The following is a 13,111-nucleotide window of genomic DNA, read 5'->3' as shown; positions in this document are numbered from 1 at the left end:
ATGTAACTGACTGCAGTTTCCAAACTCCTATTATACTATCATTTTAGAAAAAGTGAAAGAATAAATTATTATAAAGACACAGTATAGAATGCAGAAGTAATTGAGAATGCTTTTTTTTATTTTAGAATTAGCATTCATTTGTGGAGAGGGGCTTTCAGTGTGTTATTGTCAGATGTTCACATGGTAAACTTGGAAGAAATTAAACTTCTTAACCAAATTCCCATTTGTCCTTTTCTTCCTCCCCATTTTGCAAAGAGTTTTTGGTAGATTTCACTATACTCACTGTGTGTGTTTGTGTGTGTGTGTGTGTGTGTGTGTGTGTGTGTGTGTGTATGTATGATTTTTAGGTCTTCTTTTGACTCCTTAGTATTATTTCATTTCTTCTTCCACTGATGCCCTTCTAGACTGCCCGCTTTACATTTATGACTTATTAATTATTACTATCTTCATAATCATATATGATTTTATGTTATAATCTACAAATAAGGGAAAACATTTCATAGTTGATTTTTTTTAGCTTATCTTGCTCAATGACATGATCTCCAGTTTCATCCATTTATCAGCAAATGGCAATGTGCCTTTTCTTTTTGAGCAAGTGGTGTACCCATAATATAGGTATACCATATTTTTCTTTTTCCATTCATCTATTGATACATAGCACAATTCAGCTGAAATCAGTGTGGCTTCTATAACCTGTTCACAGTGAATAGATATGCAAGAATTTCTCTTGCATATTGATTTATACTTCTAATACATACTCAAGTATTATAGAAAAAAGATAGGTCTACATTTCCTTTTTTTTAAGGAACCTCCATATAAATTTCTATGGTTACACAAGTTCACATTTGCAACTTAAGTGTATGAGGTCTGCTTTGTCCTTAAATCCTCACTGGCATTTGTTGGTTGTTTGTTTCCTTGATGATTGCTGTTCTGACTAGGGTGTGATGGAATCTTGGTGTGGTTTTTATTTGCAATTAGTTTATTGCTAAAGATGTTGAACAGTTTTACATAAGCTTATTAGCCATTCATATTTTTCTGAGAACTGTATCTAAGTTAATTACTTAATCTTGTCCATTTTTTTGAGTTCTTTGTATATTATAGATATTAATCCTTTATTGTTGGATATTTGATAAATATTTTCTCCCATTATTTGGGTTCTATATGATCAGGGAAATGCTTATTTTAACTTTATAGAGTCTCATTAATTATCACTCTTCTACACTGGGCAACTGGAGCCCTATTCAGAAAATAATTATATATTTCCTATAGGAGTTTCATTAAACTCTGACCATTTAGGATTATTATTTGTATAGAATGAGACATTAAATTCCCTAGTTTCAATCTTCTACATGAAGATAACCAATTTTCCTAGCATATTTATTGAGGAGGCTATCTTCTTTGCTAGTGTATACTATTTGCTTCTTTGTCAAAGATAAAATGACAGAAGTAATGTAATTTAATTCCTCCATCCTCAATTCTATTCATTTAAAGAACTGAAAACATGTCTCCTTTCTTGCCAATATTGTGCTTTTTGGTTTTTAATTAACTTTTTATTCAAGGTATTAATTTTATGCCTTTAAGAAATGGAAATTAGTAAAAGTAAAAAAGACATAACCAATTAAAAGGAAAATTAGTTTGAGATATAATAAAATCAAATTTCTTGGTAATGAAATGAACTATAAGACACTTTAAGGATGGCTATAAATATTTACTTATTTAAAGGTAATTTAAGAAAAACTTGGCTATTCAGTAATATACATATATGTACACATATAAATATATATATACATTTATATATAGCATTAGGACTGGAACTCAGGACCTGGGCAATGTCCCTGAGCTTTTTTTGCTCAAAGCTAGTGTTCTCACTGTTGCAAGCAGTGACAGTTCCTCAAAAGAGTAAACACAGAGCTTCCCCATGATCCAGAAATCCCACTCCCGGGTAGTTATCCAAATCTCCACAAACAAGGCCATACTAAATCTACCAGTACTACCATGTTCATTGTAGCATTATTTACCATAGCTAACATATGGAAACAACTCAGATGCCCCTCAAGAAGATATGGTACTGATACACAATGGAGTTCTATTCTACAAGGAATGACATTGCCCCATTCATAAGAAATGAAAAGACTTGGAAATATGAAGTCAGATACAAAGAAACATAGGCTGCATGGTTTCCCTCATTTGTAACAATTAGTATATGTCTAGGATTCTCCTTACAGAATCACAATAGCTCAAAAGCTATGTACATTTCTCCATATAGGATGAGGCTAAGTAAAATGAACTCCAGGGTATGGAAACAACAAGTTTATCTTTGTGATTTTTGCTCTTAATGTGAAGTTATTTCTTTTCTCCTTTTTCCCCGTATGGTTGTTACTGTATGTTACTTTGATAGCTGGTATATTGTACATACATTTATATATTTGAAATAGGGAAGGTTAGGGGAAAACAACATGATTGGGAGGGGGGAGGAGGGAAAGTGGGAGAAAAACAAGGGAAGGGGTAACAGTGTTCAAGTAATGAACTCACTACCTGATGAATGTAATGTAGCCCCTTTATATAACACCCTGACAATAAAATTTAAAGAATAAAAATAAAAAAGCTAGTATTCTTCCTCTTGAGCCACAAATCCTCTTCTGGCTTTTGGGTGACTAATTAGAGATAAGAATCTAATAGACTTCCCTGACAGGGCTGGCTTTGAACTGTGATCCTCAGATCCTGAGTAGCTAGAATTATAGGCATGAGTCACTCAGGCCCAGCAGTACTATGAATTTATTTTTGCCAGTCCTGGACCTTGAATTCAGGGCCTGGGCACTGTCCTTGGGCTTTCTGAAGGCTAGAGTTCTACCACTTGAGCCACAGCACCATTTCTGGCTTTTTTCTATGTATGTGGTACCAAGGAATCAAACCTGGGTACCTGTGCATGCTAGGCAAGCACTCTACCACTATGCTAAACTCCTGGCCCTTACTATGCATTTTTAAGAAGAAAATTTAAGAAATTATTTTAAATGAGAGCTTGATATATATCAACAAAATATAACATTTCCATACATTTGTTCATATTTTCATAACCCGGTGCATTCTAGATCAAATTTCCACATATCGGAGAGAATATAGACCATTTGTCTCTTAACATGATTTGTTTTAGTTTCACCAACTTCCTTGCAAATGACATTATTTTATTCTTTCTCATGTGTATATAAAAGTTCCCACTGTGTACATGAATCACATTTTTTTCTCTACTCATCTCTTGTGGGGCTTCTGGGTTGTGTTATTCAACCTCAGTGTATTTGAGTGTTTTCCAAAATATGTTTTTCTTTTTGTTTTCTTCAGTTGTTCAATTTGAGAACTTGCTTGAATCCATTACAGCCAGATAGGATGTCAGGAGTTACCTCATTCCTCCTGTATTTGCTTAGGTTTTTTATGTGTCCGATATAATTAATTTAGGAGAATATTCCATGGGATTCTGAGAAGAATGTGTAATACTCTGTAGATTTTGTTAAGTTCATTTGGGTCATGTTGTCATTTAATTCAGAGGATTCTTTGCTTATCTTTGACCTGTCCTCTGGTAAGAGTAGAGTATTAAAATCCCCCACTATTCTTATGCAGGGAGTGGGGGTGGAGGTGGGCTATCATATTCTGTAAGTCCCAAAGTGTCAGTTTAATGTATTTAGATCCCCCATTTTTTGGTGCATAAATATTGACAACTGTGATTTCCTCCTGGTCCTTCCCATTGCTAATTGTAATGACCTTCCTTGTCCTTCATACTTATTTTAATGAAAAACGTATTTTATTATATGTTAATTCAGCTACTCCTACCTTTTTACAGGATGCATTTTTCATAAAAGATCTTTTTCCATACTTTAACTTGGAATTTGTTTTTCTCTTTGACTGTTACAGGGTCTCTTGGAGACAACAAAGAAATGGATCTTATTTTTTAATCCAATCTGCTTTACTTATTTTGATGGGGGAAGTGAGTCCCTTAAATATTTAAGGTTATCATAGAGATATGTGTCATGTACCTGCCATTTTCTTGGTTTACTGTATTTCTTTCCTTCCTCTTCCTTTGCTTACGAAATAAGTCTTCTAGTGATTTTTGACTAATATATTCATCAAAAGGTTTCAAACACATACTTAATTCTTTTTAATAGGGTAGGTTTATTTTATACTCCCTGATTTTTCACGCAAATCATTGGTAGTTTATGTACTTCAAATTTTATGTACTTTTTGTTTTTGTGCATTTCTCCTTATATTCTTTTACTGATTTTTACCTCTAGATGTGTTTTCAGTTTCATACACAAGCTGGTTGTTCATTTTTACTTAAATTCTTAAAGAGCCAGTTGCGCATCTCATTATTTTCACTTGTGTTTATTGTTTCTTTAACTTTGATCATTCTTGTTCCTATATTTTTGCTTAGTAATTATTACTAAGAAAATGTAAGACAACTACTGTATGGATGCATTATTTATTGGTATATGAAGTACTCTGATCATTTTGGAAAAGAGATTAAATTTCTTAAGAGTTAAACTTACAAAACATGTCCCAGGCATTCTTATACTAGACATTTACTCAATTAAAATGGAAAAAAGTTTACACAAGATATATATATATACATATATATACTACCATAATTCATTAAAAATAATTTTATAAATGGCAAAATTGAAATAAAAAACCTTTACCCATTAGTGAGCAGACAAAATTTTTGATATATCTCAACATTAAAAAGAATAAACTATTTCTGCACATAATACCACTATGTGGAGTGAATGAGACAAGGAAAGAAAATAACAAGGAGGAAGAGGAAGGGATAGAAAATGAGAGAAGGACTATACGGTTCCATTCATAAAGAAATTCCAGGAAAATACACTAATCTTGAGTGTTTTGGGTGTTATTGTGTGATTGGTATAAAGACATGGATGGATCTCAGAATTCTAAAATTATATGTGCATTTCAAAATAATTGCATTTAAAGAATGAAGTAATTACATTTAAAGAAGTACAGCTTTCTACTGGTTATGACAAATGAGGGAAACCATTGAGCCTAAGTTCCTTTGAGTCTGGCTTACTTCACTTAATATGATTTTTTTTCTAAGTCTTTCCATTTCCTAACAAATGGGGTGATGTCATTCTTTCTGACAGCAGCATAGAATTCCATTGTGTACAGATACCACAACTTGCTAATCCACTCATCAACTGAGGGACATCTAGGTTGGTTCCATATCTTTGCTATGGTGAATAATGCTGCAATGAACATTGTTGTGGTAGTGGATTTAGTATGTCCTTGTTTCTGGGTGGTTGGGTAAATGCCAAGTAGTGGAATTGCTGGGTCATAGGGGAGCTCTATGTTTAGTCTTTTGAGGAACTGCCACACTGCTTTCCATAGTGGTTGAACGAGTTTGCACTCCCACCAACAGTGTAGTAGTGATCCCTCCTGGCCACATCCCCTCCAGCATCTGTTGTCATTCATTTTCTTGATCCTGGCCATTCTAACTGGAGTGAGGTGGAATCTTAGAATTATTTTGATTTGCATTTCTTTTATGACCAGAGATGTTGAGCATTTCTTCATGTGTCTATAGGCCATTTTTGTTTCTTCTTCAGAGAAGACTCTCTTTAAGTCTTTGGCCCATTTTTTAATGGGATGGTTGTTACTTTTAGTTTTGGAGTGATTCAATTTTTTGAGTTGTTGATATCTGCAATAGAGCAAAACCTTGATACATAAGGCCATATAGTATGAAGCTAATTGAAAGGACCTCCAAGATACTGAAACAAAAGCCATATAATGAATGATTGTTGTCCTTAATGTACTATGTTATCTTTCATCTCCTTTGCTGTCTCTTGGGTATCTCATATTGTTACGGTATCTCACTTTGTTATCTAATATATTTAATTTATTTGTATTTGGTTATTTGAAATTTGATAGGGAAGGGGGGAAAACCAAGACAGGGGGTGGGTGGTGGGTGGGGGGGAGGGTGATGGGTACCAAGGCATGTGAAAGGGTATCAATGTATGTGAATTAATGCACCTTCTATCTGGCAAATATCATGTAACCCTTTTATTAATTACAAGAAGATAAATAAATAAAAAAGAAGTACAGCTTTATGTAATTGAACTATATTTAAGGTTATGTTTAAAACTACATGACATTCCTTTCATTTACTTTCAGGACACATAGGAAATTCTATTCACCATATTCAAAGTATGTCAAGAAGTGTTGCTAAAATATCAACAGCGTCAGTAGATGCACAGAATATTAGCTCAGAACAGAAGGTAAAAGTTAAACTTTGCTTAATGTCAATTCTTTTAGCTATCTCCTTTGCTAGTATGAGATTGCTTAGCTAGAAATGTTGAGTTCTGTTCATGAAAACATATTATTTTCCCTGGAAACAATGTGTGTTTATATTGATTCTAAATGCCTTATATAATTTAGCATTAAATAATCTAAAACATATTTATTCATTACAATTATATCAAGTAGTATCTGTTGACCAGGTGCTGTTGACCAAGTACTCTACTAAATAACAACAAAAATAGACAAGGAAACTAGCTAACATAGAATGCAAATATGAATCCTCATGAGGAATTATTATTTATGAAAACAACAAGCACAGAAAAATGTTAATAAAATAAGTGTAGTAATGACATTTTCTTTTGGGACTAACTGGTTGCTTTCACTCAATATTGTGCTGGGTTTAATAGAGTAAGAATAAATAGAATTTGATCTTTCTTAGACTTGAATTTTTTTAGAATCATCCATTGAATGGATCATCATGTCTTCAAGAAACATAAAATATTGGAAGGGGAAGTAAGTTTGAACAGTGCTATGTATTAAACTCAATTGTGAAACAAAGTAGAGAGAGCCCATACTGGGAAGTGGGGAGACTGAGAGGAGGTTTGGTTCCTAAGACATTTTAATGAAGATTCAAGTACTAAAAGGTAAAAAGGTATCACATTCATCTGGTTAACTGATAGCAAAATCTCTTTCAGACCTATAGTTATTTACAAGTGTTATTTTTTCCTAAATTTAATGTCTCATGCAGAAAAATGGATCAAATAATAAAAAAACAAGTTCTGCTGAGGATAAAGGTAAGATCATAAAACATTCACAATCATTTTGTTTTTAAATGCATATCTATAGTTTTCTTATGTAGTATTTTTACTTGTTTATAAAAATATGACTTTTATGGGGTGCCTCTGGCTTACACCTATAAACCTAGCTACTCAGAATGCTGATATATGAGGATCATGCTTTGAGACAAGCCCAGGCAATGAAGTCCCTGAGACTCATAAAATATGTGACAAGTGGAGCTGTGATTTAATTGGTAGAGTACTAGCTTTGAGCAAAATTTCAGGGACATTACTCAGGTCCTGAATTCAGGCCATGGGACAAAAAGCAAAAAACAACAATGACAAAAAAAGCAAGCAAGGAAGTAAAGAAAGGAGGAAGGAAGGAAGGAAAAAAGAAAGGAAGGAAGGAAAAAAGAAAGGAAGGAAGGAAGGAAGGAGGGAAGAAAGGAAGGAAGGAAGGAAGGAAGGAAGGAAGGAAGGAAGAAAAAAGAGGGGGAGGGAAGGGAGGATGAGAATGAGAGGATGGGGAAGGGAAGGGTCGGGGTGGAGAAGGTGGGGAAATTTTAATACAGATAATTGTTACTAGAAGGAGTCTGATTATCAAATGATGTTTGAACTTTCCCCTTTACTTTTTTATAGTATTACGATTTAGATCAAGTTTCACTATTTCCAGCTTTACTTGTATATGTGATACTGGGGTTTCATGTATGCTAGGCAAACACTCTACCACTGGGCCGCCCCAGACCCTCCCTTTTACTTTTGTATAAATTTTGTATGCTTTTTTTGCCTTGTTAGAGTATCACTAAAATACACATTCAGGAAATGAAATGTATCTCCAATGATATGACCAATGACCATCTCAAATTCTGTGAAATTCACCATCTTTCAGACTTAAAATTTGATCAATGTACAAAATCTGACATGTTGTTTTCCTTATGCTTTTACATCTAAAAGTTGCATATTCTGGATAGTCTCATATTTTTCTTTTTTAATTATCATTAAACAGTTGTACACAGGATCTCCATTCAACATGTCAATTTATAAGTACTATGCATTTAAAACAATATCACACCTTCCTAAATTTATCTTAACTATTTTTGCTCTTGTTTTCTTTGCATTTTACTATTGTAGTAAGCTCCCTTTGTTCATTTTTTTCCTCTTGGAAATCCACACCATATCTATGAAAGTAAGGATCCCAAAATAAAGCTACATTCCCTTGTATAAATCATGGGTCATCTTTCACTATGAAGAGATAAAAAAATATTTTGACAGTAGGCTCAGGTGATTTTATAAGATGGTATAATACTTTTTCCCACTCCATTCATTATCCTGCAAATGACATTATTTAATTAAAAAATTATTAACTTTTTTTATATCATCTTTCAAATGTCATGTTTAACAAACAAGTATTCAAGAAAGGCAACTATACAATCACTGGCACTTAGGTTTTAGAATATAATTAAAATTAAGCTGAGGGCTGTAGGTCATGTATACATATTAACCTATGCAATAAAACATTATGTCTATAGAGTATACAGCCCATCACAGATTTTTATATCTATGTAGTTATGTTTATATATCCAAAACCAAGTCCCTAACATTGGGTACCCAAATATTGAGTCATCGCTCTTGTACTGTTTGGATCTAATATCCACATATTAACGATACCATGCACCTTTTGTTTCTTTGGTCTTGGCTTATCTCACTCAACATTATTTGTTCTAACTTCATCCACTTCCCAGCGAAAGCCATTATTTTGTCCTGTTGGCTATGTAGAATTCTGTTGTGTGTGTCTGTGTGTGTGTATCACATGTTTTGTATCCATTCATCTGCAGTAGGGCATCTGGATTGTTTCCATTGCCTGGCTATTGTCAATAGTGCAGAGATGAACATAATTGAGCAGGTGTCCTTATCCTATCCTGGATTATGATGTTCAGGATAGATGCCCAGGAGTGGTATGGTGGGATAGTAGGGAAGGTCCATTTTCAGTTCTTTAAATAGCATGTTTTGATGGATGAATAACTTTTTTCTGTATACACTTATATCACACTCTTTTCATACATTCATTTACCTAAAAGCACGTGGGCTTCTCCATAACTTGATTCTGGCAAACAGTTGGTAACCATTTATGTCCAGATGACATGTAGTAATGAACATGCATGTTAAGTGGCTTCACTATATTGTTTACCGGTACATTTTTAGATAAATGGCCAATTGTTATCACTGGGTCATAGGGAACTTCCTTTGTTTAGTTTAGGCAGTTAAACCAGTTTATATTAACACCAACAGTGCAACAGGATTTCCATAACCATGTCAATATCTGTTTGTATTCTTGATGATAGCCATTCTTACTGGGTTAAGAATCTCACTGATCTGTTTTATATTTCTTTTATGGCTAACGATGTTGAGCATTTCTTTTTGTGTCTATTGGCCATTTTTACTTCTTCCTGTGAGAAGTCCCTATATGGCTCCTTTCCCATTTATTAATTGGGTTATTGATTCCTTTGTGGGTTTTATTTCTTGAGTTCCTTGGATATTCTGGATATTAGTTCATTGTCTTAGATATAGCTGACAAAGATATTCTACTCTACATGCTATACTTTTGACTTAGTAATCATGAACTTTGCTTTATGTAGAAACATTTTAGTTAAATGCAACTCTATCAGTTCTCTGAATTCCTGAGCCCATGGAACTCAAATCAAAAAATTTCTTTTGGTTTTTTCATTTTTTTCCTTTTTATTACCAGTCCCAAGCTTGAACTCAGGGCCTGAGAATGTCTTTGGGCTTTCTCAAGACTATGGGTCTACTACTTGAGCCATAGCACCACTTCTGGATTTTTCTATGTATGCAGTACCAGGGAATTGAACCTGGGTCTTCGTGCATGCTAGGCAAAGACTCCTACTACTAGGCCAAACTCCTAGCCCAGAAAGTTTCTTCACATGGTAATAAGTTCTCATGCTTCTACAACTTCTTCCTATAGTAGTTTCAATGTTTTCAGGTACTGTATTGAAGTTATCTTAAGTTGATATCAGTGACAGGTGCCAGACTGAAATCCAGTTTCAGTTTTCTGCATATCAATATCTATTTTTCCCCAACACCATTTGTTGAGGGATCTTATCTTTTTTTCTAACATACATATTTGACTTCCCTGTCAGATAATAGATGGCATAGGTGTATGGATTTATTTTATTGGTCTTCAGGCTATTGTTGTGTCAGTACCAAATTGTTTTTGTTACTATGACTCTTTAGTAAAATTTGAGTCTGAAAGTGTGATACTTTCAACACTGTTCTTTTGGCTTAGATTTCTTTTGCAACATCTTTGGACAACTATTTAATAATTAAAAATTATGCTAGGTGAAGCATGCCAGGCTCAAAAAACAAAGGATGAATGTTTTCTCTCTATGTGAATACTCAATCAAATAAAAGTGGAAGAAAATGAGGGTAACAGTGTTTAAAATGCAATATACTCATTACTTTTGTAACTGTAACCCCCTGTTAATCATCCTTACAGCCAGAAATTTTAAAAAATGATTGTATTTATAAACATGCACAGGAAAATATGCATATTTACATAAATGATTAAGTCCTCAAGGGAAGACTACCAGAGTAAAATTCCTTCTCACAACTAACTCATGGTTTAACAAAATGAATGCCAAAAGCTGGAACAGGCATTATTTGGTCTAAGCAAATGAGAGCAGCTGAATGGAGAGTTGAAAAGTGGGAGAAGGCAGTCATAATACTTAATATACATTTCTGAAAATATAACTAGGTAAATTGAGGGGATGTTGTGTTCAGGTAAAGGTGGAAGAATGCTTTAAGGAATGATACTGAGCAAAAATTCACTGTACTCGTAATTGTTCTGGCATGTTGAATTGAAACCTCTTTACAACTACATAATATAAAAACTAAATTGTTTAAAAAGATAGTGTTATAAACAGATTATTTCACCTAGTAGAGATTACAGTTTGTCTTTAATGCAGTGAAGTCCAAGGAAATTAGTAGGCAGTAAATATTAAAAAAAAAAAACCCTCCATGTTCTTTTGGTGATCCTTCCTTAATTGAAATAAACTTCCATTGTTGTCATGTCAATAATTGTGACACATCAATACAAAAATATTGGAACAAATTAATATTCCTTCTTCATTCTATAAGATTTATTTAAATATCTCTTCTTTCTCTAGGAGCTATGAATATATCTAATCCAGACTCAAATGTTTCAAATCAAAACTCACCCACAAGAAATTACTACAAGCATTCAGATTTACTTTGGAGTCCTCCAAAACATGAGGTATATATCATTCCATTTACTCTAAATACAAACATATTAAATGAGCTATGGCCTTAAGAGGGTTACATGTGGTAATATCTTTCTTTAGCCATAAAAGATATATTTTATTCCCTGGTGTTAAATGGATTCTAGTAAAAATTTAATGATCCTAATACAATATGCCTAAATGTAAGTCATAAGATGACAATTTATATTATGTAGCAGTAGCCCCCAGAAGAATCAAATCAAGCTCTTGGATTGGGCTACTGGATTAATATGCCTTTACCAGTGATTATTTACCTGTTTTAGAAAAATTAGCAAGGATTCACAGTACAGTCTTCACATAGGTTTCTTTTGTGATATGTCAACTTGTTATTTTAGGAATAAAATCTATATTCTTGGTTCCCTAGGCTAACCTGTTAACCTAGAAACTGGTTTACTATTCCAAGAGGTTAAAATGGGTTGAATAAGATTTCCATAGGCTAGAGAGTTGCTAAATTATTCCTAAATAAATTTTCCCTGAGAAGAATAGAAAATATTTCCTTACCTATCTTAGAATGCATAATTGAGAGATTAAATTTTGCAGAACTACAATGTTGTTTGGTTATATCATGTGTTTCCCTATATGTCAGTTTTTACTTATATATAAAATAATATTTGTCTTCTGTCCTCTGGTAAGAGTGCATTCTTCTGATATATCAGTAGCCTCATAAAATATGCTTAGAATCAGAATCTAGTATTCTTAACACTGATATTTTAAAGCCATGTTCCCATCATATTTCAAAATATATATTCTTAATGTAAAATAGCAAGACTATCTCCCCTAACACTATGTCTAAATACTATTATTTTCTTTGTGGGGGAATGTATATGTTACTAACTTTGTCCTTCACATTAAATTCAAATGGGTTGCCAAGTATTAAAAGGTACTAATTTATAATAAGAAAAAGAGTGTTAAGTGATTATATTTTAATTTGTTTTTAAATTATAAAATTTTAAGTTACTGTATTGTGGAACACTATATGAGACCTATTATTGTCAGAAAATATACCAAGGTACCTGTTTCAGGATTTTGATCCAGGGGAAATGAGACATGCATTACAATGGATTTTCTTTTCAAAGCAAGTCTGGCTTCTGAAAATGTCTACAAAATTATGCATGTATGGAAAGAACCTGTTTTCCAGTTTGCACTTCTCTGCACACTTTTTTTCTATTAAAGTTTTCGTTACAAAGACACACTATTCTTCTTACTGAAGTGATTAATTTTATTTCAAAAGTAGTGCATTCTCAGATAGGTAACTGAGTTTCTAGTGAATTCTATGGTGCAGGCATTTGGTAACAGAACAGCGTGAGACAGCTTCTTTAAGGGAATCTGCATGTAAATGATGGCCTTGCCTGATGTGTAGGAATGTGAGTAACAGTATTTTTTTCTATTCCTTATGGATACAAAAGAGGTGGTCCACTGTATCTTGACTACTAAAACTATTTGATTTTTATGAAACATATGCTTATCTTCTGAGCCTGAAAATTTAGAATGTACTAAATAAGAGGTTGTCCTCATGAAGAGCCTTCAACCTAGTGTTGCTTCTAGTGGATTTCCTTGGAGAAAAACATTCTAAGTCCGTTACACTATTTTTATTGCTATAGTAAAAGACAGAGGGAGAGAGGAGAGAGAAGGTAAGAGAAAGACACAGAGAGGAGAGAAAGAAAGGAAAGAAAATATAAGGAAGTATATGGATTTCTCCAGACCCAGACTGGATCCTCCTCATTCTTC

At 33.4% G+C, this 13,111-nt stretch overlaps 1 protein-coding gene across 1 annotated transcript in view; it reads left to right on the top strand.

Annotated features, from left to right (window-relative positions):
* The window catches only part of Fsip2 (fibrous sheath interacting protein 2), an 80,422-nt gene that overhangs the window by 14,590 nt on the left and 52,721 nt on the right, over positions 1-13,111 (top strand). Inside the window, exons 10-12 of the mRNA XM_090342500.1 lie at positions 6,169-6,272; positions 7,043-7,088; positions 11,252-11,358. Of these exons, the coding sequence (XP_090198626.1) occupies positions 6,169-6,272; positions 7,043-7,088; positions 11,252-11,358 (257 nt within the window). The remainder of the gene's footprint in view (positions 1-6,168; positions 6,273-7,042; positions 7,089-11,251; positions 11,359-13,111) is intronic.

The sequence above is a fragment of the Megascapheus bottae genome, chromosome 12 (genome assembly GCF_031878675.1).
Source record: "Megascapheus bottae isolate mThoBot1 chromosome 12, mThoBot2.hap1, whole genome shotgun sequence".
Lineage (NCBI taxonomy): Eukaryota > Metazoa > Chordata > Mammalia > Rodentia > Geomyidae > Megascapheus > Megascapheus bottae.
The sequence above is the reverse complement of the archived record's forward strand: the minus strand, read 5'-3'. Positions and strand labels throughout refer to the sequence as shown.